General features: G+C 51.2%; 2 protein-coding genes across 2 annotated transcripts; both read right to left on the bottom strand.

Moving 5' to 3' along the window:
* Positions 1-7,881: 7,881 nt before the first annotated feature.
* SOAT2 (sterol O-acyltransferase 2) lies at positions 7,882-19,943 on the bottom strand. The gene is made up of 15 exons (XM_027106405.1): positions 18,672-19,943; positions 18,164-18,219; positions 17,518-17,654; positions 17,107-17,166; positions 16,651-16,758; positions 13,986-14,262; positions 13,514-13,583; positions 12,856-12,940; positions 12,305-12,350; positions 11,964-12,093; positions 11,433-11,530; positions 9,996-10,094; positions 9,338-9,473; positions 8,643-8,788; positions 7,882-8,434 (listed from the first exon to the last, which is right to left on the bottom strand). The coding sequence occupies exons 1-15, from the start codon at positions 18,778-18,780 to the stop codon at positions 8,384-8,386; spliced, it is 1,608 nt and encodes a 535-aa protein (XP_026962206.1). The 5' UTR covers positions 18,781-19,943; the 3' UTR covers positions 7,882-8,383.
* A 104-nt stretch (positions 19,944-20,047) lies between these two features.
* Positions 20,048-24,097, bottom strand: IGFBP6 (insulin like growth factor binding protein 6). The gene is made up of 4 exons (XM_027106404.1): positions 23,487-24,097; positions 21,230-21,369; positions 20,954-21,073; positions 20,048-20,367 (listed from the first exon to the last, which is right to left on the bottom strand). Exons 1-4 carry the CDS (start codon positions 23,812-23,814, stop codon positions 20,245-20,247), a joined length of 711 nt encoding a protein of 236 aa, XP_026962205.1. The 5' UTR covers positions 23,815-24,097; the 3' UTR covers positions 20,048-20,244.
* Positions 24,098-24,842: the final 745 nt, after the last annotated feature.

Here is a 24,842-nt window from a genome sequence, read left to right as displayed (position 1 = left end):
AAGCACACACAACCAAAGAAAAGAATAGCTAAATTGAATCTCATCAAAATTTAAAACTTCTGTGCTTCAAAGTTTGTGCATCAAGGTGAAAAGAAAACCAAAGAATGGAAGAAGATATTTGCAAATCATATATCTGATAAGGGACTTTTTAAAAAATATATCTTTATTGGAGTATAATTGCTTTACAATGGTGTGTTAGTTTCTGCTTTACAACAAAATGAATCAGTTATATATATATACATATGTTCCCATATCTCTTCCCTCTTGCATCTCCCTCCCTCCCACCCTCCCTATCCCACCCCTCCAGGCGGTCACAAAGCACCGAGCTGATCTCCCCGTGCTAGGTGGCTGCTTCCCACTAGCTATCTACCTTACGTTTGGTAGTGTATATATGTCCATGCCTCTCTCTCGCTTTGTCACAGCTCTGATAAGGGACTTATATCTAGAGTAGATGAAGAACTCTTACAACTCAGCAATAAAAGACAAATAACCCAGTTAAAAAATGGGCAAGGGATCTGAATAGACATTTCTCCAGAGAAGATATATAAATGGCCAATAAGCAACTGACAAAATGCTCAACATCATTATTATCAGGGAAATGCAAATAAAAACCACAACAAGATACCACTTCATACTCAATAAGATGGCTATGATTAAAAAGAGAAATAGCAAGTGTTGGTGAGGGTGTGGAGAAATTGGAACCTCATACACTTCTGGTGGGGTTGTAACCTGGTGCAGTCACTTTAGAAACAGCTGCCCAAAGCTGGAGGGATTGGGGGAATGGGTACAGGATTTTTTGAGACAGTGGTGAAAATGTACTAAAATTAATGGATTCTGGAGATGGTAGCACAGATCTGTGAATGTACTAAAACTATTAACTTGTACCCTTTTAATGTGGATACATTGAATGGTATGTGAATTATATTTGAATAAAGCTGATAAAATAGCTCATATATATGTATATATGTATCTATACACATCTTTCCCTCTAAATCAGGAACAAGGCAAAGATGTCCACACTCACCCATTCTATTTAAAGTTGTACTAGAGGTTCTACCCAGGCAATAAGGCAAGAAAAATAAATAAAAGACATAATGATTGTAAAGGAAAAAGTAAAATTGTCTTTATTTGCAGGTGATACAATCATCTGTTTAGAACATTCTGATGAAGCTACAAAAATGTTACTAGAACTAGTTTAGCAAGGTTATAAGACACAAGATATAAAATGCAGAAAACAATTGTATTTCTATATACTAGCAACAAACTATTGGAAGTTGAAATTAAAAGACAATATCATTTACAATATCATCAAAAAATGAAATGTTTAGGGCCAACTCTGATGAACGATGTGCAAATTCTATACACTGAAAACTAGAAACATTGCTAAGAGAAATTAAACGAGACTTAAATGGAGAGGTATACTGTGTTTATGGATTGAAAGACACAGTATTGCTGAGATGTCAGTTCTCCCCAAACTGATCTAGAAAGTCAATGTAATCTCAATCAAAATCCCAGTATGATTTTTGTAGAAATTAACAGTTGATTCTAAAATTCATGTGGAAACGCAAGTGATCTAGAATAGCCAAAACCAACTTTGAAAAAGAAAAAATAGGACTTATACTACCTGATTTCAAGACTTAATAACAATCAGTAACCAAGACAGAGTGGGACTTCCCTTATGGCGCAGTGGTTAAGAATCCGCCTGCCAATGCAGGGACACGGGTTCGATCCCTGGTCCGGGAAGATCCCACATGCCTCGGAGCAACTAAGCCCATGCGCCACAACTACTGAGTGCGTGTGCCACAACTACTGAAGCCCCCGCGTCTAGAGCCTGTGCTCCGCAACAAGGGAAGCCACCGCAATGAGAAGCCCGCGCACCGCAACCAGAGAAAGCCCGCACACGACAACGAAGACCCAATGCAGCCAAAAATAAATAAATAAATAAATAAATAATCCTTTCTCCTTCCCACTTCCTTTAAAAAAAAACAAACAGACAGTGTGGTATTAGCATAATTATAGATCAATGGAAAAGAAATGAGAGTCCATAAATAGATCTATACATATATGATGAATTGGTTTTCAACCAAGTTGCAAAGGCAATTCAGTGGAGAAAGTACAGTTTTTTCAACAAATGGTGGTGGAACAACTGGCTATTTATATGCAAAGTTAAGTTAGATACCTCCTGTTCTTAAAATGGAGGAAACCTCATGTACTGATGGTGAGCATGTAAATGGCTCTAAGTCTAGCTATTCTGGAGAACACCTGGCTGTTCTTAGTGAAATTAAATAGGTCTTAAGAACAAGTTCCTAGGAAATCCCACAGAGAACCCCTGTTTCCTCAAGCCCATGCTAAATATCCACTACTAAATGTCCAAAAGACATACATAGGGGCTTCCCTGGTGGCGCAGTGGTTGAGAGTCTGCCTGCTAATGCAGGGGACACGGGTTCGAGCCCTGGTCTGGGAAGATCCCACATGCCGCGGAGCAGCTGGGCTCGTGAGCCACAACTACTGAGCCTGCTCGTCTGGAGCCTGTGCTCCGCAACAAGAGAGGCCGCGATAGTGAAGAGGACCGCACACCGCGATGAAGAGTGGCTCCCGCTTGCCGCAACCAGAGAAAGCCCTCGCACAGAAACGAGGACCCAACACAGCCAAAAATAAATATAAAAATAAATAAATAAATAAAAGATGACTATATAAAAAAAACAAGACATATATAAAATGTGGTGCATGCATATGATGGAATGAACTATCAGCAGAAATTAACTAACTTTACCTGTAACACCCCTGTACATCTTTTAAAACGATGGATGAAATGGGATAAGAATTATGGCATTTTTGGAATTACTTTATATAAATTAAAATTACTTTATATAAGAATTATGGCATTTTTGGAATTACTTTATATAAATTAAAAAGGTGCAATACAACACCGTATTTTTCAAGAATACATATAGGTTTGTCATGTATTAGAGCGGATACGTATGGTGCAGAGGAAATGGCAGTAAGGGACGGGAACTGGAGTAAGCAACTCGTACTAAAATATGGAGACCCATGGGTGTGAGAGGCCAGCAAGAGTGAGCTCAGACAACTCTTTCCAGAAGTTTGGCTATGACAGAAAGCTGAGAAGTGAGACAGCTCGATGAGAATGTGGGGTGAAGAGATGATTGTAGTAGAGGAGTGTATCCGGATGCCAATGGGAGAAATTTGATAGGGAAAAGGACAGGGTGGTGCCCAGAACTCATCAAAAGGACTAAGTGTTTGAGATGGTGAGAGAGACTGGCCTTTGATGTGAAGGTGTGATGGAGCTCATAGACCACTGGGCCAGCACAAATTAGGGGACCACAGAAGAGTGGAGTGGGTGTTATACGGGGGGTCCTGGACAGGCAGGGAAATTTGGAGAAAACACAGGACAGAATCAAAGGGGTAAAGAGAGTGTGATTGAAGCAAGGGAGTGGGCACAGAGTTTGGGGACACAGGTGGGGCAGGGTGAGGAGACCCCAGACAGGAAGACGGGGCTCCTAGCCCGGGAGCAGAGCCCCACTGGGCAGGAGGGTGGCCAGAGAGCCCTCATTGCCTCCCACGTTCATCCCCATTCCAGGCGCTTCCACCCCGAGTCCCCACTGACCCCAGGGGGTCGTGGAGGGAGTGCCGGGCAGCTCCGATGCTGCCCTCTGGGTACAAGGGTAAAACAAGGGTGCCGCCAGGGGAAAGGGGTCCTCCTTTGCACAGGCTCAGGACTCCTTTCCCCTGACACTTCTATTCCACTTCAGCCCAGCTTCAAGGCATCCTTACCTGGGCACCCTTCTCAGACTGGGAGTCAGGGTCTTGAAGGGCCCGTGAGAGCTTTGGTGGAGGAGGGGGTCTGGATGTGTACAAGCCTCCATATCATGGACAAATTGAAGAACCCAATATAAAATAAGGAGATGATATCTCCCTGCTATTGGATTAATTTCCTTACCGGAGAAAAAAGGTAAAATTTTGAAGAAGATGAAGGAGGAGGGATTGGTTTGATGTATTCTAGCACAGTGGTTCTCAAAGCGTGGTTCTTTTTTTTTTTTTTTTTTTTTTTCTGCACGCGGGCCTCTCACTGTTGTGGCCTCTCCCGTTGCGGAGCACAGGCTCCGGACGCGCAGGCCCAGCGGCCATGGTTCACGGGCCCAGCCGCTCCGCGGCATGTGGGATTTTCCCAGACGGGGGCACGAACCCGTGTCCCCTGCATCGGCAGACAGACTCTCAACCACTGCGCCACCAGGGAAGCCCCAAAGCGTGGTTCTTGGATCAGCAGTAACAGCATTTTCTGGGAACTGGTTAGTAAAGGAAATTCTCAGGCCGTACCCCAGACCTCATGAATCAGAAACTCCTGGGGTGGGGTTCAACCGTCCATATTCACAAGCCCTGGAGATGATTCTAATGCATCCTCAAATTTGAGAACCACTGTTCTAAGGGGATTTTTTTACTTCCATCTCCAAACATGTGCTTCTTTTTAGCCATATTGCTGCTGGGACCAGTGGCATCAGGGTATACAAATGAAGGCTTGGACTTGGCATTAGTATGGGGAAGGCCTGGTGTGGAGACAGGTGAGGAGCTTCCTCATTTTCACACACAGGAGCCTGGAGACCAGCTCTGGAGAGCCCCTGAGCAGAGGTCAGGACTGTAGGGATACTGGAAGAACATGACTCAGAGGGCCTTGGCCCTACAGGGATGAGGTCATTATAGCTGGTGTTCCTGCCTTGGGGACAGCGCAGGAACCACTGAAGAGGTACGTGACAACTTAAGAACATATCAGGAGCAGCTAAAGAGATTCTAGTAGTGTACCCCAAAAATACTTTCTGGAACCAAAAAAACATTATTTTTAACAACAAAAAAAATCAGCCTATTCACTGAAAGAAAGAAGTCTGGTCACTGGCGGGACTCAAATTAGTGGCTTGGAAGAAGAAGTGGAAAAATATTTCAAAGCACAGAGCAAATAATACGAAGAGATGGAAATAATGAGGAAAATATGAGATTTGGAGAAGAGACCAGTAATCCTAACATTCAAATATTTTAGTTCCAAAAGAAAGAAAAGGCATAAATGGAGGAGAGACAATACTTTAAAAGTAGAATATTTTGCCGACCTGAAGAAAGTTCTGAGCTTGCAGACTGAAAGAGCATAGGAAGATACAAAAAGAGAAGACATACATCTAAGCATGGAACTCCTGAATTCCAAGATTAAAGAAAGATATTTTCAAGTGTCTAGACAGAAAAAGCAAGTTATTTACAAAGCGAAAAGAATCAGATTGACACAGGACTTTTCATCTGCAACACTGGAAGTTAACAGTAGGAATACTGAGAGAAAAGGATGGCTATCCCGGAATCTCATACCCAGCTGAGGAAGCATTCACTTGTTAGCACAAAAGAAAGATATATGGAGATATAAAGGATTCAGAGAGTATATCAATCCCATATCTCACCTGAGGAAACTACTGAAGAAAATTTTGGTTAGAGAACAGAGAAGTCAAGATAGAGGAAGATGAAAAGGAGAAAGAAAAAGCAGTGAGCAACAAACCTGGCAAAATATTATACTGTTAAATATTTATGGCAGGGCTTCCCTGGTGGCGCAGCGGTTAAGAATCCACCTGCCAATGCAGGGGACACGGGTTCGAGCCCTGGTCTGGGAAGATCCCACATGCTGCGGAGCAACTAAGCCTGTGTGCCACAACTACTGAGCCTGAGCTCTAGAGCCCACGAGCCACAGCTACTGAGCCCACGTGCCACAATTACTGAAGCCCGCGTGCCTAGAGCCTGTGCTCCACAACAAGAGAAGCCACCGCAGTGAGAAGCCTGTGCACCACAGCAAAGAGAAGCCTCCACTCGCCGCAACTAGAGAAAGCCCACACGCAGCAACGAAGACCTAACACCGCCAAAAAATAAAATAAAAATAAATATCTATGGTAATTGGGCTTCCCTGGTGGTGCAGTGGTTAAGAATCCGCCTGCCAATGCAGGGACACGGGTTCGAGCCCTGGTCCGGGAATATCCCACATGCCTTGGAGCAGCTAAGCCCGTGTGCCACAATTACTGAGCCTGTGCTCTAGAGCCCAAGAGCCACAACTACTGAAGCCCGCCTGCCTAGAGGCCGTGCTCCACAACAAGAGAAGCCACTGCAATGAGAAGCCCATGCACCGCAACGAAGAGTACCCCCACTCGCCACAACGAGAGAAAGCCCACGCACAGCAATGAAGACCCAATGCAGCCAAAAATAAATAAATAAAATAAAATTTAAAAAATTAAAGAATTAAATGGGCAAAAGACTTAAATAGATTGTTCATAAAGGAAGATACACGAGCGGTCAATAAACACATGGAAGAGTGTTCAATGCCATTGATTATCAGAGAAATGTAAATTATATAATTACACTCCACTAGAATGGCCAAAATAAAAATGGACTAGCAAAATCAAACATTGGTGAGAAGTCCGGTGCCCAGCTAGAGTTCTCATACACTGCTGGTGGCAATGTAAAACGATATAACCACACTGGGAAAAAGTTTTGCACCTTTTTATAAAGTCAAGCGTGTATCACCTCTATGATCCAGCTATTCTGCTTCTTGGCATTTACCCAAAAGAAATGAAAAAATTTACCCACAAAATGATTTCTATATGAATCTTCAGAGCAGCCTTATTCATAGCAACCCCAATTCAAATGTCCATCAACAGGTAAATGGATAAACCAATTGTGATATATTCATAAATAGAATACTGCTGAGCAGGAAGAAAGTACAAACAATTGATACATTCAAAACATGGAATAATCTTAAGAACTATATTCAGCAAAGCAAGACTACCTCCCTACAGGAGTACCTACTGTAGAGCTCTATTCACGTGAAGTTGTAAAAGAAGCAGAACTAATGTATGAGGGTAGAAATCAGAAAGTAGCTGCCTTTGGCTGAGGAGTAGACTGGAAAGGGGCATGAGGGAACAGTATGTCCCCATATAGTCAAGACACTTCTAACTTAAATGTCCTTTTTTTTTTTTTTAACATCTTTATTGGAGTATAATTGCTTTACAATGGTGTGTTAGTTTCTGCTTTATAACAAAGTGAATCAGTTATACATATACATATATTCCCATATCTCCTCCCTCTTGCGTCTCCCTCCCACCCTCCCTATCCCACCCCTCTAGGTGGTCACAAAGCACCTAAGTGTCCTTTTTTTGTTTTTTTGGCCGCAATGCGCGTGGCTTGCGGCATCTCAGTTCCCCTACTAGGGACTGAACCTGGAGCACAGCAGTGAAAGCGCTGAACCCTAACGGCTAGACCACCAGGGAACTGCCTAAATGTCCATTTTATAGCTGTGGAAGCTGAGGCTCACGAAGTTAAAAGATTTGGCTAAGGTCTGTACAGGAGGTTCCTCTCCTGGGTCCTCTGAAGGAAAGGAGGCCCAGCCATGTGCCTTCTCAGGATGTGCCGGAGGTTGCCAGGAGCAGAGGATTCAAGGGTTGGGGAAATGTGATCTGAAGGAGTAGAGGTGGAAGAGGGGACGAGGCTGAGTTTTGGGGAGATGGGGTGGCATAGAATAGGTAAGGGAGAATGTCACCTAAGAGCCTCAGCCCCTCCCATCACAAAGTCTTGCCTCTGCAGACTTTGCCTGTCTTCAGTCTTGCCTGTCAAAAGTGGGTCTTCACATAGAGAACAGACTTGTGGTTGCCAAGGGGGAGTGGGGGTGGGGGAGGGATGGACTGGGAGTTTGGGGTTAGTAGATGCAAACTATTACATATAGAATGGATAAACAACAAGGTGCTACTGTATAGCACAGGGAACTATATTCACTGTCCTGGGATAAACCATAATGGAAAAGAATATAAATAAGAATGCATATATATGTATAACGAAATCACTTTGCTGTACAGCAGAAATTAACACAACACTGTATATCAACTATACTTCAATTAAGAGTTTTTTTAAGTGGGTCTTCAACAAATGATGAATGAATGAATAAACGAATGAATAAAAAGCGATACAAAGAGTTTATTATTGTATTGTAAAGAGCACAAAGAAAGAAACAAACACCTCTCAGACCTTGACGGCCCGAGTTGCTTTAAGTCACCCCACCTTCACCAAATCTGTAAGGCCCTTCGTGTCTCCCCCAGTCTGAACAGCCATGGAGTGAGAGGGGGCCTTTTGCCCAACCCATGGGGCTGGGGGCTCAAGAGCTACCACCATTCTGAGTCTGTGCTCACCTGTCCACAGGTCCACAGATCTCAGTCCTTGGAGTTCTCTGGTGGGGTCAGGCATGGCAGGCCCCCTTGACTCAGAGCTAGGTCCGGGAATTCAGAGAGGAGCCCGGGTCCCAGGCTTTGCAGGCAGAGAACTTGGCGGTGTCATCTGGGCAGTGAGTGTGCCCTGACTTCTATGTATGGCAGGACCAAGATCGAGGTGTCACCAGCCCCCAGAAGGTTGTCTGTGCCAGAGAAAGGTGAGTTGTGAATAAGGTCCCTCCCAGTGCCCACCCTGTGCATCTAAAACATGGGAGCCCATCCTTCACCCCCAAACCGGGCCCTGGCCCCTGACCGTGGCTGTGGAACTGGGCAACAAGAGGGGGCTGGCTCTTGGGAAGTGGAGGCAGGTCCTCCTGGGTGGGGAGCTGAGCGAGGGTCATGGTCCCTTACCTGGGGCAGGGGGCAGTGGCGCCGTGCATACCACTCCTGGCAGTACAGGCTGACCTGGATGCCCTGGCCCAGAAACAGCATGGTCCACATGAGCACGTTCCACGCTGGGCCCGTGTGCCGGTCATGCATCATGAAGTTCAGTGGCCCTGATGCAGGAGGAAATGTTGTCACCTCAGCTCCAGATACCTGTATCTAACCTTCCTGGCTGCCTTCCTATCTCAGGGCACGGGGAAGAGTTGGAACAGGAAGGCACCATTGAGGAAGATCTTGAACCCAGCTCCAAAAGCTCACAGAGGTCTCAAGTGGCTCATGTAAAACGAGGATTCCTCAGTCTACACTTCAGTATCCTGGATCTCTTACTAAACCTCCCAACCTCCCACCAGTTTTCTCCCCTTTGTCTCCCTGTATGTGTGCCCTGCTCAGATGCTCCTCTCCAGCCAGAGGTCTTTTCCCACATTCCCCAGGATATCCCTTTGCTGCCTCCCTCCCTGCTCCCAAGTCCGTCCGTCCTGCCCCCCCCCCCCACCAACTCTCACACACAACTCTGATGCCTTCCCCCAGAAGGCACACACATTTCCCCCTTCTGTCTTGGGTACGTGGCCTCTCCCATCAGTCTGGAATCTCCAGGAGCGGGACTCCAGGTCCCTTCCCTCTGGCTGTCTCCCTCTCCAGGGGCATAAAGAGGCCAAGCTCACCTCCAATGAAAAGGAAGAGCAACAGCATGACAGGGTAGAAGAATCCCAGGACGAAGCAGAAGATGTACTCGTGGACCACTGCAGAGACCAGGAACACGCCCAGCATGGCTGTCCCTCGGGCCCGGCCACCAAGGAGCTGGCAGGAGCCGGGGGTAGGAGGGTGGAGTGAGTCTCCCTAAGCCCCCTCCACAAAGAGCCCCCTCCTTAAGGAAGCCAGAGGTCGTGTAGTACAGTGGAAAGAATATGGGATTTGCGATCAGAAGGGCTGACATGTCCTATTTAAGAGCATTTTATTAGTCCATCGGGCCTTAGATGCAACTTTCAAAAGGGGCTATAATAACACTTCCCAGGGTTACAGGGCAGATTATATAGTATGTGAAAATTCTTGGTAACTGAAAATTGCTATATGCATGTTCCTTAGGAGGCTAAGGAGGGGAGAAATGCCCTGTGGAGGAGGTGTAGTTGAGGACAAGGAAGGAAGGAAGTTAGATCATAAGAAGGAATTTCTGCCCATTGGGTTGGGTAGAATGGGGGCAGGTGAAAGTCAAAGGGGCCCTTAGGTCTGGAAAAGATGAATGGTGCAGAGAAAGGGAAGGAGAGGATATCCCAGAGAGGTTCCATTAACTTTGGGAGCTGACGGGGTGTGCAGAGCCCATACCCACAGCCCATCCTGATATACATAGCTGTACAGCCAGTCATGGACCACCACGTTCCAAGTGCGGTAGTAGTTGGAGAAGGAGGTCGAGTTCCACCAGTCCTGGGGGGGTGTTCAGGGGGGGAGAGGAGGTGAGCATCAGGGCCCTGTCTCTGCCCAGGCCCCAGCTTCTCTCCCCTGCTTCCTGCCCCCTGTCCCAGTGTTCTCCACAAGGGCTGGCTCCCAGCAGGAGAGAGACAGCAAGCAACCTCCCAACTCCCTCTTCAGCATCTGGGGTCCTTGCCCTGCCTCCTACTCTCCCTTTCAGGAGAAGAAGATTCCAAATTAGCATCCCCATAAGAGCAGTTAGCCCTGGCTGGTCAGGGGGTAGAGGGGTGACAATACAACCATACCCAGAGGAGCACATTTCTCACTGTGGAAGATTGACAGCACAGCTGATGTTGAAATTGTGCCCCACAGGGTTAAGAGAAACTGGTGACTAATGGAAATTCTTGAGCTCGTCTTACAGAACAGCAGGTAAGGGAACAGCTTGTTAAAAAACCCTTCTGCTTGTAACCTGCCTTCACTGACTAAGCCTTAAATTTTTTTTTTTTTGACTCCTTAACTGCCCCGTATAGATAACACCTCTGATGTATGGGTCACTATAGTAACAGGGGGCATAAGTTTTCCAGGAACTTGGAGTTGGCTCTTGTCTAGTTCAAGCGGGCTAAGACTGGTTGGGACCACTGACCCTAAAACTGGGCTTGCACAGGTGTCGGATGAATGACCTTTTGACATCAGAGGGCCAAAAACTCCACCCTCAGATCATGCTAATTGCCTCCATTTTTTTTTTCTTCTTTTTTTTTTTTTTTTTTTTTTGCGGTACACGGGCCTCTCACTGTTGTGGCCTCTCCCGTTGCAGAGCACAGGCTCCGGACGCGCAGGCTCAGCGGCCATGGCTCACGGGCCCAGCCGCTCCACGGCGTGTGAGATCTTCCCGGACCGGGGCACGAACCCGTGTCCCCTACATCGGCAGGCGGACCCCCAACCACTGCGCCACCAGGGAAACCCTGCCTCCATTTTTTAACATGCATCCCATGAAGAAGCATGTAACTCAGATACACCTGTGCAGAACACCGATTACCTCACCTTTTCCCTACCTCCAATCAATTTTCCCCACACCTAAGATCATCTTGCTTCTTTATCCCATAAATATCTCAAGCCCCTGGCCTTTGGGGAGGCGAATCTGAGGTTGTTCTCCCTTCTCCTCACTTGGCTGCCTTGTGAATAAACCCTCTGTCCGCTGTAAATCTTGGCATCTCAGTGTTTGGCTTACTGCGAATTGGTCAAATGAACCTGGTTCGGTAACTAGGTGACAGCCAACATAGCCACCATCCTCCCCACATCCTTCCCTAGCCCTCCCTGCATCCAGCTCCCAAGTAGCCCAGGTCCAGGCCCCACCCGATAGAACATTCTGTCTCCAAATCGTAGCATCTCTGCGAAGGCGTTGAGCCAGCAGTGAAGGAATGCAAAGAAGATGAGCAGCAGCATGAAAATGCCTGGTAAGTAGAGACAAGGGGCTGCAAGTCAGCCTGGCCCCCCGATCCCCCACGAAGCTCCAGGGGTTCCCCCAGGAAGCCCTCGCCCAGCAACCAGGGCCCCAACTCCCACCAATCATTTGTTAATCATTCACTAATTCATGCACTCATTCATTCATTCCATTTGCTCATGAAGCCCATGCCAGATGTTGGGGATACAGAGATGAATGTCCAAACCTCTGCCTGTTGGGAGTTCATAGAGTGGTTGAAAGGTAGGGAGTAGGTGGCAATCTGAAGTGAGACCCTGACGATGAGCAACCACAGGAGGGGGCAGATAAGGGAGAGTCAGAGGGAAGAGGTGTTGAAACTAAGAGTGAGCGAGCGGAGGGAGGGGCTCCCTGCTAAGTCTTCCCCAGGGTGCAGCCTTCTGCAGCCCTGCCTCTGGTGGGCATACCTGGCAAGGTGGCGTGCATGATGGAGAGCACCAGGGCACGGGTGCTGAAGGGCTCCCTGCTCATGTTGGCAAAGACAGGAACACAGAGGCGGCCCAGGATGAAACAGGCGTAGAGCACGCAGCCCAGGGCCTGGGGAGGGGGTGGAGGACGCATAACTTTGAAAGGAATCACTGGTCGCTGCCCCTCCTTCTGAAATCAGACTGTGGCCCAGCAACTGCATCCTCTTTCCTTAGCGCCACCCTCTGACCTCTTCCCCAGGCCTCCCTTACTTCACTCCCAGAAATGTCCCCTCAGCCACCATGAGTCATAGGTAGTCCACCCTTTGACCCCGTCTTCTGACCTGGGCAAAGTTCTTGGCCACATAATTCCACCTGACGTTGGGTGTCCTGCAGCAGCAATGGGGATAATATGTTTCTCATCCTTTTATCTTGTTCCTGCCCGGGCCGGGGCCCAGCACCTGGGGCCCTCTCTCCGCAGCCCCCTCAGTTGCTCAGGCCTGGGAGGATTACCTGGAGAGGTGGGGGTCTAGAACACTTTGGACCTTCTATAACAGAGACGACAAGTGGATTTTTAGCTTGGGTGTCTACTAAGGTGACCAACCATCTGGAGTTTGCCCCAGACTGAGAGGTTTCCCAGGATGTAAGAATTTCAGTAGTAAAACTGGGGCAGTCCCGGGCGAACCAGGACAGTTAGTCACCCTTGTGTCACCATGAGCTGGGGCAAGGAGAAGGAGTGATAGACCTGCTCCTTACTTCCCATTTTTATTATGGGGTGCTGCCTGAGAAAGTGGCCAGTGTCTGGGATGAGGCGAAAGACCTCAGGGAGAGGAGAGTAGAAGGGCTAGATCCCTGACGGGCCTGGGCATTTGGGGGAGGGGGTGCAGGGTCTTACCTGGGGTAAGTCTCCCTGTAGATGAGTGTGGGGCAGAAGAGGAAATAGAGGTAGCTGGAGAAACTGGGGGCCCGGATCCCCTCACCTGGGGAGGAGTAAGAGGGGTCCGTCAGTGAAGAGGGAAGGGAGAGAGGACACAGCTGGGTGGGATGCTGGGGAAGGGCAGTGGGACTGGTGAATAGAGCTGGACAGGACAGAGGTGGGGGGGGTGAGGAGCTGGATATTGGATCTGGAGGTGGAGTGGGGGAGGTGAAACTGGGCAGGAGCTGAACCTGCTCTTTAACGCCCTCCTTTTGCTTCCATTCCAGGCACCCCCATTTTCTGGCACAGGACCTGCTGTGGCCAGAGCTTCCTGTGGCACCCACAAGTTGCACCACCCACTTCTCTCTCCTTCTGTTCTGACTACCTAATGGAAGGCGCTCACACCCTGGGTCTTAATAAGAATGAGCCGGGAGTCGTGGGCAGCAGGGGAGGGGTATCAGAGGTGGGACCTAAGAGAATGACTAAGGCCCACAGAGCCCACCTGGGGGCCGGAGCTGTGAACCGTGGGCCAGATGGCCTTAGGAGGTTGGAGCTTTTATGAGGATCCTGCAACTGCTGGCTTCATGCAACCAGCCAAGAGGACTGAGTTCACAGCAGCGCCTGCTGAAGGCCTCACCTCCTCTGGCCCGAAGTGTCCCAGGCACAGTCTCTCTCAGGAAGGAGTAGCTTTTCATCAGGAGCCTGACCTGAGATGGAATGGGAAAGAGGTTAAGGTGCTGTGGGACTTTGAGCAGATCACTTAACCTCTCTGTGTCTCTTTTACGGGAGAGGGGCAGGCAGATTGTAAACTTTGTACGGTCAAAGCCCATACTTTATCTTTTTGTTGGACTGTCTTATAGCCTAACACAGACGGCTGCTGGGATGAATCGAGGGTAAAGGGGTACCGGAAAGGGCAGAGACTCCAGCTGGCCAACCCAATCGATTATATTTGCATAGCAGTGTCCGTTCGTTCGTTTACATTTCCTGGTTGGCTCAGATCCCTCGCAAAGGACTCCGCCCCTGGTAACTAGCTCCGCCCCCACCAATACAGTATCCAATGCCCTCCTTCCCAGGGGCCCCGCCCACCACTGGTCCCGCCCATCACCTACCTGCTCAAAGACTAGGACACAGCTGGAGGCTGGCGGGAGCTGATACTCCACTGCTACGTGGATTGGAAGGATGCTGAGCACTGCTGTGTGGCCGGCCAGCAGCATGCAGCCCAGGCCCAACCCCAGCGTCCAGGCCGCTCTGGACTGGGGCCTCGCCCACAGCCGCAGAGCCTGGTAGGGCAGCAGCAGAGTGGACAGGAACATGGGGACCCACGTTACCAGCGCCAAGGGCAGCTGTCCGAAGCTGAAGATCAGTAGGTCAAACTCCAGCATCAGCCTGGGAGTGGGGAAGGAGAGACAAAGTAGACAGGTGTGAGGCCCATCCTGTCCGCTTCCTCTGCAGTCAGAGCTCTTGGAAGATAAACTGAGGCATCTTGCCAAGGTTGTGAGCTCCCCATCTCTGAAACTGTTCAAGATGGCACCTCTGTCGCCCAGGACTTCTAGCAACAGGGCATTGCCCAAGGAGACTCAATCATGGGATGGCTTTGCTTCCAAATAACCTATAGAGCCCTCTGTGGCATTGCAGAAGGATTCAGTACATCCCATGCCACCGGTGTTAGGGTATGAGGTGCCTAGAGTTTAACTTTGATTTTTGTTAGTTTTGTACTTTTGGAGTGTCTGGAGCTGTAGACTTGAATTAATAGAAAGCAGGTTGTTGAGTGTTTTGTTTGCTTAGTAAGAGTATACGGCTTGGGGACTTCCCTGGTGGCACAGTGCTTAAGAATCTGCCTGCTAGTGCAGAGGATATGGGTTCGATCCCTGGTCTGGGAGGATCCCACATGCCGCGTGCGCCCGTGCGCCACAACGACTGAGCCTGCGCTCTAGAGCCTGCAAGCCACAACAAGAGAAGCCACCGCAATGAGAAGCACACGTATCGCAACGAAGAGTAGTCTCCCCTTGCCTCAACGAGAGAAAGCCCGTGCACGGCAACGAAGACCCAATGCAGCCAAAAATAAGTAAATAAATAAATTTATTTTAAAAAAAAAAAAGGGGCTTCCCTGGTGGCGCAGTGGTTGAGAGTCCGCCTGCCGATGCAGGGGACACGGGTTCTTGCCCCGGTCCGGGAAGATGCCACATGCCGCAGAGCGGCTGGGCCCGTGAGCCATGGCCGCTGAGCCTGCGCGTCCGGAGCCTGTGCTCCGCAACGGGAGAGGCCACAACAGTGAGAGGCCCGCGTACCGCAAAAAAAAAAAACAAAGAGTATACGGTTTGGGACTTCCCTGGTGGTCCAGTGGTTACGAATCCACCTACCAATGCAGGGGATGTGGGTTTGATCCCTGGTCAGGGAACTAAGATCCCACGTGCTGCAGGGCAACTAGAGAGCCCATGTGCCACAACTAAGATCAAATGCAGCCTAATTAATTAAAAAATTTAAAATTAATTAATTATAATAATTATTATAATTTATTATAAATTTATTAATAATTTATTATTAGCTAAATAAATTAATTAATTTTAAAAAAAGAGTATACTGTTTAGGGAATTCCCTGGTGGTCCATTGGTTAGGACTCGGTGCTTTCACTGCCGTGGCCCGGGTTCAATCCCTAGGGTTGGGGAACTAAGATCTGCAAGCCTCGCTGTGCAGCCAAAAAAGAGTGTATGGTTTGTAATGGTGAAAAATTAGAAAATTAGAAGCGACCCAAACGTCCATTAGTAAAGAACTAAATGAACAAAAGCTGGCACTTCCAGACTCTCCGGTCATTAAAATCAATGGACCAACATGGAAAGATCTCTAATATGGGTCATTAGGGAGTGAAAAGGAAACAATAGGTACAGTAAGTATCTTGTTAATGTAAACCTCCATAAAATACATTCCCTTGGTTCTTATATACATCTGGAAGTGGATGCATCGAAATGCTCTGGAGGGAAGCTCTCAAAACCATTAAAAATGTTACCCCTGGGGAGCGGTCTGGGATGGAGGGGGGTGATGGAGAAGGAGCCATCTTACATATATTTGAAACCTTTCCTGAGATTTGATCCTTAATTATAAGGATGAACAACAAGTTTGCCAAAAGGAAGTGCTTTTACTGAACCTGCAGATGCTTGGTCCTCTTCCCTTTACTGCTTCCTAAGCCATATGTAGGGTGAGGTGGGGTCATGCAAGTCCAGACCCCCAGGGGTCTACAGCTCCCTGAGGCTCATCCCCAGAGTGGGGAGGTGCTTTTTGGGGGAAGCAACCCACCAAGGCACTTGTGTGCACAAGATCTTGTCTTCCCCACAAGATTGGGAATGCCTCACAGAGAGGGCTGGGGTCGGCCCCTCATCTCTCTGCCCCCCAGGGCTGGTACTTAGGAGGGGCTCACTGGAGGTTACTTGAACCGAACACCACTGCCTTGGAAAGGACTGTGTGAGAGCGGCGGGGTGGGAACCATGCTTGTGTGTGCACATACGTGCATGTCTGCCTCAGGACAAGGGTCCAATTGAGAAGAATTTGAGTGGGGGAGTAGTGTTCCCAGAGGGCTAACTCTGGAAAAACAGACCAAAGGCTATCCAAGGCTGTGCTAAGAGGACTTTTTGGGTGGGAAGGTGGTTGGAAAGCAATGCTGATGTGTGTCTAATAATCCAGCGGGCCTGTGCTCTCTCAGGCCGGTGGCAAGTGGAACACTGGGAACCCGGGTGGTCTGATCTTATCTGTGGGCCTATCCCGAGTGGGAGGGGTGCCTACCTGCCCTCATCAATGAAGTCGATGGCCAGGGTGCTGATGATGAAGACACACAGGCCGGCGACAAACATGTGGTAGATGGTGCGGAAATGCTTCACCTCCATCAGCTCGCTGGAAGGACAGGGGCCCGAATGTCAGTGGGAGAGTCCTCAAGGTCATGCAGACTAGCTCAGGCACTGTACACAAGTGGGGATGGGACCTAGCGATTGGGAACTTGCAGCTATGGGCTGCAATATGGCTAGGACTTCTGTCCAAAGCTCTTTCCAGCCCAGACAATTCTCATCCTGGTGGCCTTTCTTCCACAATCACACCCAAGGCAAATAGAGAAACAGAACCTTAGAAAACATCTCCAAGTCCTCCCCCAAACCACCTAGAGCCTGAGGATGACAAATGAGGCGCCCTGGTTCCCCAGACAAAGCTCTTTCTTTTCTTCTCATCCCGTCCTCACCCCCGACTTACTCAAGCAGGGACTTGCGGTTGATGAAAACTTTCCGTTTCCCCAGGGATGGCTCCCGGGTCCTGAATTGAGACAGTTGTTCTGGGCCAGGACCCAAAGGAAGAAGGCAGTAGGCAGAGGGTAGGGCCTTGCGGGACGTCAATATTTGGGAGCCGAGGGCAGTAGTAGGGGAAGGTCAGTGTTAGGACCAGCGGGCAGGACCGGGTGGAAGGTCAGGGAGGGCCAGGGCAGACCAAAGCCCAGCAGTGGAGGTCAGGAAGGCAGAGGCGATAAGGGGAGAAGAGGGAAGACTGAAGTTGGAGTTACATCAGTGCTGGCAAAGGGCACATGGGATAGCATCTGTGGCTCATAATCCTTACGACGGAGGGGGCTGTGCAGCCCCTCCCCAGCCCCCTGGCTGCTCAGACTCTTACTTGCACAAGGAATCTGGAGGGATGGAGGGCACTGGTCTGTCTTGTGGCGGGTAGGCTTGAATAGCCTCGCACATGGCCTGATCCAGCAGCTCCGTCAGCTGACCTTGTGCTTGCTCCAGCAACTGCGTCTTCACAGCCTACAGGACAAAGCAGGGCAGGGCCCGCGGTCCCTCCATCCAGTCAGCCATCCTCCCACTCACCAAGCATTGACTGAGCCTCCCTCCATGCCAGGCACATTGCTAAGTGCTAGGGATGGAAAGATGAACAAGCATGGCTCCTGCCCAGACGTTTCCGCCCCCAGTTTAACTCCTTCTGGTTTCCCAGGGCAGCAGTGAGGATCCAGGAAAGATACTTTCAGACTCTGGGTCTGAACCTCAACCACCTTGTCATCTCTGATCCTACTCTCTTCTCCCTGACCCCAGCCTTCCCTCTCCTGACCTCTAGCCCCACTAACAGAAGACTGTTGACTGGCTGACCTTTGGCACCTGTCCCGATGACCTGTGTTTCAAACCCCTCCATCTTAACTCGTAGCTCTGACCTGAGGGGTTTGAACCCGAGAACAAACTGTCTTTATCATTAAGCCAGTCCTCCCCCCTCCCTCCCTCTACTCCAGGACCTGTCCGTTTTGACCTGTGACCTCCTTCACCTGCATATGTCGGGTCCATTGTAGCAAATCTGGGCCGCTATGTGTCTCATTGTTTCCTAGGATAAGGGGTCAGAGGGGAGGAGTGAGGGTTCTGCTGCCTAGTGCAGACCCAGAGGCATCCTCTGACCAGGAAGTGCTTTCTGTGTGCTCAGCAGCCTCCCCACCCCCAACTAGTCAATACCTAGTATCATGGTGGCGGGGGGAGCAATCAGAAGGGGAAGTTATTTTTGCAGGGGGTGAGGAGGTCACTGGCAAGCGGGGAGCCTGATGACATTCCTGGAAACAGGGTACCCAGGGAACGGGAAGCTACTCTAATCACCATCGGGGGTAAAAGAGTCAGAAAGATAAGGCAAGGTACTGAATAGCTCTTTTCTCCTCCCTTCCCCAGCTGGCTAGTTAGGGAGCAGAGGCTGGGATCTGCCTTCACTGGCCTCCCAGGACAGCAGGAAGGATTGAAGGTAGACAGCAGGAACCCCCTCTCGACAGTGCACCCCACCTGCAACCCCACCTGGGCATTCTGCATTCCCAAAGTGGGGCTTCCCTTCTCTGGAGGGCCGGTCTTCCTTCTCTCCTCCTAGCCCTTCTCTCCTCCGCAGTTGGGCCGCCCTTGGCTCCATGATGTGTGTCTTGACTGGGCAGCGGCAGCTGGTAAGTGTTCCCTTCCTTCCTTCAGGCTTGCCTGGCAGAGCTCTTATCTCACTCAGCTCCTCTGACAGCTCCAAAGACTAAAGTCCTTTCAGGAGGAGGGGTTATAGGTTATCCGATCCATGATCCCCTTCCGGAAGGAAGTACCATCTCAGCTAGAGGCTCTGCTCTACCGGCTGTCACAGGGATGGACACAACCCCTGAACAAATAGCCCAACCACCACCCAGATGCCCAGCTCCCTCCCACAGGAATGGGAGCTCTGCACCCATACATGTCATGGGGAGGGGGACTTTGCCCCTCTGAGGCTTATCACCTGGTAGGCTGCTTCCCAATCTCTTTCTCAGTAGGCTGAAGGTTGGGAAGGAGTCAGAAACATCTTCAGGTATGAGGCACTCAGCTCCCATAGACCATGATAAGGTACGTGAAAGAACCTTGTCAACAAAGATTTCTGTGCATGTGATTAGTATTCTGTGAGGTTGGTACCTGTGACGACTGCGGTACCGTGGCCCCTCCAGGGAAGGCTAGGGGCTGGGGGCCCTGAACACTACCTCTTCCCTACACCTGCTTGGGTTAGCAGGTAGGCAGAAAGGAGGCAAAACAATCACTTAATCAGCACCTGAGGAATGCCAGGCATTGTCACATATGGAAGAACCAGATTTAAATCCTCCCTCAGTCATTTACTGGCTGTGGAATTTCAGGCAGATGACCCCAATAGTTTAAGCTACAGTTTCCTCCTCTGAAAAACAGGGGTAAAAGTCCCTACCTCATAAGGTTATCGTAAGCATAACTGAGGTAAGCATAAAATGAGGCAGTCCATAAAATGGTCCAGGGCGTAGCCCATGGCAAGAGTGCAATAAATAATAATTTCCTGAAGAAGTAACAGAAGGGTAAGTGCCTTGAGAGTTCCTCTTTGTTGGGTTCCTGGTGGGGATTAACTATTAATCTTTCCTCTCCCTTTGTGTCCAAAGATCAGTGTTAGAAACAAGGTCACAACCTCAGACCAAGGCCACGGCCTCAGTGTCTCCCTGCCCCCACCTGCTGCCTTCCACTCCCTGGTGGGCAGTTGGGTGAGGTTTGAGGCCATGAAACGTCTACCAGTGGCTGTCTCTGTCATTCCCAGTGTGGCAGGAAGGACAGATGGTAGTCCACAGGAGAAGAGAGCTGCTATAAGAGGCTGGACAGGGGTAGAGAGAAGGGCCAGGGACTCCACAATGTGAGAGGTGAACACAGAGACGTAGGCCAGAGACCCCCAACACAGCTTTATTAACACCCCCAGCCAACACCAACAATCTTTCCATGTGTGAGGTTGACAATGGGGCAGGGCCTGCAGGTGGAGTGTGGGGCTCTGGGCCCCTGAGTTACTCAGCACTCAACAAATAACCCAAGATGATAGCCCCACGCTCCTGCCAGTGGCCATGCAGCCTCCCACCCAGCCTTAGCCACTGCTCCCGGTGGGGCAGGGGGAGCTTCCATCGCCGTCTGGGGACCCGGGCAGGGGCTGGCCCATGCGATCCACACACCAGCAGGGACCTCGGCGCTGCCCCTGGGAGGAGCGGCACTGGGGAGAGAGGCACAAGAATCAGAGGTGTGGCCCAGGAGAGATGGGAGGGGCCCCGTGGGTTGGGGGACAGGCTGTCAACTCCTGAGTCTGAGTCTGTGGAAACATCTGAGTGTTCTCGGGACAGCGAAGCCCACTGGGTTCCCTTGCATGGCTTCTCTTCTCCACCCACCAAACTGTGCCTGTTCTTCTAGGCCAGGACAGTGGTTCTCAAGGTGTGGTTTCCAAACCAACAGCATCAACATCACTAGAGGCCGCACTGGAAATGCAAACTTTCAGGCTCTGTGGGTGGGGCTCAGCCACCTCTGTTCACACCTGGGTGATTCTGATTGCTCCTCACGCTTGTGAACCTCTGAGTTAGGCATTGCTTAGATAGTCTAACCTCTGCGTTAGGCATTGCTTAGATAGTCTAACTCCTCTCCCATAGCTGTGGTTGGTTATTCTCTCTGTTTGTGCGGGCCCTGAAGTTGGGAGAGCCCTAAGGGCAGGGCAAGTGTCTTATTTATGCAACTTTGTAAGTCCCCCTACCCAATTGCTAGTAGGACCCTTGTACTGATAGACCAAGGGAGGAGAGGAATGGCCTCACCTGCCGCTTCCGGTAGAAGCCCCGATGGTCACAATTAGGCACGTAGAGGGTGTGAGCCCCGCGGTAGATCTCGGTCTGGAGTTGCTGCAGCACTGAGTCCAGATGTCTGCGGCAGGGGCCCTGGAGGAAGGGATAGCTCTGCTGCAGAGCCTGCTGGCCCCACCAGCCAGGCTCCCAGGATTGGGATGGAAGACTCGGCCAAGCCCAAGGGAGCAGTCTCAGATGGGAATCTCCAGGACTCTCCACCCCTCCCGTTCCCTGCAGCCCCAAACGCACCATCTCAGTGTCTTGGACGCCCCCAGGATTGGGCCGGGCGGGAGTGGTAGAGGTCCCCGGATTCCTCTGTTGGTCTCTGCGGTTCATGTCCTGCTGGCGAGTTGTCCCTGCTTGGGGCTTACTCTCCTTAGGATTCTCCCCTACAGCCACAATGGGGAATGGGGAAGAAGAGGCCGGAAATCAACCAGATGTCAAAGGCCAGAGCCGAGTGGAAACGAGCGGGGCTTTCAGAGTAGTGAGGGGGTTTACAGTTTGGCTCCACTGTTACCTTCTCCTGGCCTCAGTTTCTTTCTCTGACAGATGGTAATATTACCTTTCATGATAATATCCCCAGACTAGTATTTTTTAAAATTATTTATTTATTTATTTTGGCTGCACCAGGTCTTAGTTTCTTCATGTGGGATCTTTAGTTGCATCATGTGGGCTTCTTAGTTGTGGCATGCGGACTCTCAGTTGCAGCGTGCGAACTCTCAGTTGTGGCATGAATGCGGGATCTAGTTCCCAGACCAGGGATCGAAGCCAGGCCCCCCGTGTTGGGAGCATGGAGTCTTACCCACTGGACCACCAGGGAAGTCCCCTGCAGACTAAGGCTTTAAGGCTTATAAAGGAGAAGCACTTTGGAAAGCAAAAATCAATACGTTCATTGATTGAGGAGCCTGGGGCTTTGGGTGAAAAGACCGGGCTGTTCCACCAGAGGCCAGCAGGGGGTGCACCAAGCCAGGGAGATGGGGCAGAAGAGCAATGGCGGTGAGAGGGGGTCAGCAGGGACCCAAGTGGAATGTGTGTCCCCGCTGTGACCCTGCTGTGACTCAGCCCACCCCTCCCAGGGCTGAGACATGGTTACTTTGGGGGCACTGCAGTGGGGGCCTCTCCCTTCTGGTCCCCTGAGACTCAGCCCAGCTCAACCCCAGTGGTCCCAGGAGCATGTGTGATTCAGCCCTTAACCAGGAGGTGGAAGGCGGGCAGGCTGCAAAGGTGCAGGAATGAGCGGCTTCCAACCTGCAGGCAGCTCCTGGCTCTGGAGAAAGTTTCACACGTTGTACTGGGGGGTTTGGGGAAGGCTCAGGATGGGAAGGGAAAGTCAGGGTGTCAGGGCAAAGAAAAGACAGGGAGGGGAGCGGGCACTGTTTGGAATTTGCCCCAGCTGTAAAATGAGATATTATGAGCCCTGAAGTTGCTCCCATCTGCCTGCTACTCAAAAGCCAAGAACCATTTCCTCTGCAATCCTGAGTCCGATCCCTCTTCCTCCACACTCCTCAGACCTTGCCCCTCATTCCCGCTATTCAGCATCCTACCGCGACCATGCTGCCAGCTGCCTCCTCTGACCCAACCAGACGACCTCTTTCCAGGAAGACCCCTAGCAGCCTGGACTCAGGCATTTAGGACTGAAAGAAACTCCAAGTTGATTTCCCATCCTTCCCTGTGGAAAAAACTGGGAGCTCAGATGCCCCTGGGGTGGGGGCCGTTTGTATTTCCTCCTCTTCTCATCTCCCTGCTGCCCCCCATCTTTCAGGTTCTGACTCACTTCTGTCCCACCCACCCAATGACTCAGCCTTCTATTCTCCTCTCTGGATTAGGGTGGGGTGGGGTGGGGTGGCTGGAGGGTTCTGAGAAGCTTTAAATCATAACCCTGATTTGGCAGACTCCTTCTTTTCCCACCTCTGTCCCCCCGCTCCGGGTGGGGAGTGGGGAGGGCCAGCGCCAACCATCGGACCCTAGTCTAGTGTGAAACTGCTCTGGATCTGAGCCATCTTCTATTCTCCACCCCATGTTCGGGTGCTTTGGACACCCTGATATTAAGAGGAGATATTTCTCAGTGTGTGTAGGATTTGGGAGTCTGGAGTTCTCTTCCCTCTTTCTCCAAGTGGAAGCTGGTAACAATGCCTGGGTCCTTTCTCCAGCTTGGGGGTCTAGGGCTGAAGGAGCTGGGCCTCTGTGGCATACAGCACGTCCCTAAACCCTTCCATTCCTCCCTTTCCCCTCAAGGGAAACCCTTTTTTGACGGGGCAAAAAAGGGTTGCGGGCTCAGACATCTCCCTGCTTCATCCCTAGGGCCCCCAGCCGTACCCCAGACTCCTAGGAGCTCCCCGCACTGGCCCCTTCAGCCCCTAAAATGTACCCCCCACCAGGGTTGGGGAGGAGGAAGCGTCAATCTCAGGACCCTCATAGCAGGGCTGACCGTGCGCATCCCTCCCGGACCCTGCCGGCAGAGTTGCGGGCCTCACGTGGGCGGGGCAGGGGCGGGGCGCGGACTCACCCGAGGGCGCGCGCGCCCGGCCGCAGCGGCCCCGGCCCAGCAGCAGCGCCCGCAAAGGCGCCTCGTCTTTCTCCGGCGGCTGGCACTGCAGTCCTGGGGCGCAGTTTGGAGTGTAGACCCCGCACTGCTGCCCCTCCCTCCTGAGACAGCCCCCAGCTTCCGCACAGCCCTCCGCCGGCGGCCCCCCATCCTCCTCCTCCACGCAGCCCCCTGGACAACCCGCCTGCACCCCCTGCCCGCAGCCTGGGCACCTTGCCAAGGCGCCTCCTGGGCGGGCAGCGAGCAGCAGAGTTAGCAGCAGTGGCGGCAACAGCCTGTGGGGGGTCATGGTCAAGATTTTTGCCCCGTCCACTCCTCCCAGAGCAGTCGTAGCGCAGCTGCTGCCCGTCGCCGCCCCTCTGCCTTAAGTAGCCGCCGGCAGGGGCCGGGCCCTTTAAGAGCCAGGTGAAGGGGGGGTGCGGTGGAGAAGGCAGGGGCATTCCCTAAACTGGGTGGGACTGGAGAGGCCCCCCCCCTCCACCTGGGTCCTCCCCACTCTTCTCTACCTCCTCCCTTCCCGGTTTCTGTTTACTTCCCAAATTACTCTGATTTTTCTTGCTTTGTTCCCGGGAATCTCGCCCGGATTTTGGGAGCTGGACAGCTGGCTGGAGGCCCTGGAGGGTGGGAAGGGGTGGAAGCAGGAGGGGTAGAAGCGGCAGTAGGGGTGAAGGGGAAACCTGAAATCCAGTTCGGGTACATGTGTGGCGGATGAAGGAGACGGAGGGACTCCGATGGGGAGTGAGAAGATGGCGGACTTAAGTGGACGCAGAAGGGATGGTGTGGGGGTCATGAGAGGAATGCGGGCGAAAAGAGAGACAAGGCGGAGACGACGGAGAGTGGGGTCTTGGGAGAACTGACCGCTGATGGAAGAGAGTAAACCAGGGGCGAGGAGAGGAAGAGCAAAGCTGAGGCAGGAGCAAGAGAAGGTCTCCCTGAGATATGACAGGGGAAGGCGGGTACTGGGGGCCAGACGTGGGTAAGATGATAGAAGGGGTTGGGGGAAGCAAGGGGTGAGGTGGGGGGAGGCGGAAGCACACCTTGAATGAACTGTCAGAAATCCTAGCATTGTGTTGGGGCCATGGGAGTCTGGAGGGATTGCAGGGGGCGGAGCGTGCCCGCAGAACTAGCTGAACACCTGGGAGGTAGGGACGGGGACTGGCCGGCTGAAATTATAGTGGCGGGGCGGGGGGCGGGGGGAGAGGCGGGGGGGAGGATTAGAGGAACCCATACTCTGGGTGCTCTTAGGGACAGTGGCCAGAGAGCAGATCCCCAACCCACGCTGTCCTTCATCCAGGTCAGCCCACCCCTCCATTCCTC

The sequence above is a fragment of the Aethalodelphis obliquidens genome, unplaced genomic scaffold (assembly GCF_003676395.1).
Source record: "Aethalodelphis obliquidens isolate GAN/ISIS:26980383/991018 unplaced genomic scaffold, ASM367639v1 scaffold8, whole genome shotgun sequence".
Lineage (NCBI taxonomy): Eukaryota > Metazoa > Chordata > Mammalia > Artiodactyla > Delphinidae > Aethalodelphis > Aethalodelphis obliquidens.
The sequence above is the reverse complement of the archived record's forward strand: the minus strand, read 5'-3'. Positions and strand labels throughout refer to the sequence as shown.

What these genes read in the sequence shown, in the direction of transcription:
- SOAT2 (XM_027106405.1), bottom strand. Translation starts at nt 18,780, where the DNA reads ATGGAGCCAAGGGCGGCCCAACTGCGGAGGAGAGAAGGGCTAGGAGGA. An exon ending in TGGCCAAGAACTTTGCCCAG is followed by an intron (nt 12,094 to 12,304) that starts GTCAGAAGACGG and finishes CCCCCTCCCCAG; the next exon opens with GCCCTGGGCTGCGTGCTCTA. An exon ending in GCTCTTCCTTTTCATTGGAG is followed by an intron (nt 8,789 to 9,337) that starts GTGAGCTTGGCC and finishes CTCCTGCATCAG; the next exon opens with GGCCACTGAACTTCATGATG.
- IGFBP6 (XM_027106404.1), bottom strand. Translation starts at nt 23,814, where the DNA reads ATGACCCCCCACAGGCTGTTGCCGCCACTGCTGCTAACTCTGCTGCTC. An exon ending in CCGGGCGCGCGCGCCCTCGG is followed by an intron (nt 21,370 to 23,486) that starts GTGAGTCCGCGC and finishes TTGTGGCTGTAG; the next exon opens with GGGAGAATCCTAAGGAGAGT. An exon ending in GCGTCCAAGACACTGAGATG is followed by an intron (nt 21,074 to 21,229) that starts GTGCGTTTGGGG and finishes CCCTTCCTCCAG; the next exon opens with GGCCCCTGCCGCAGACATCT.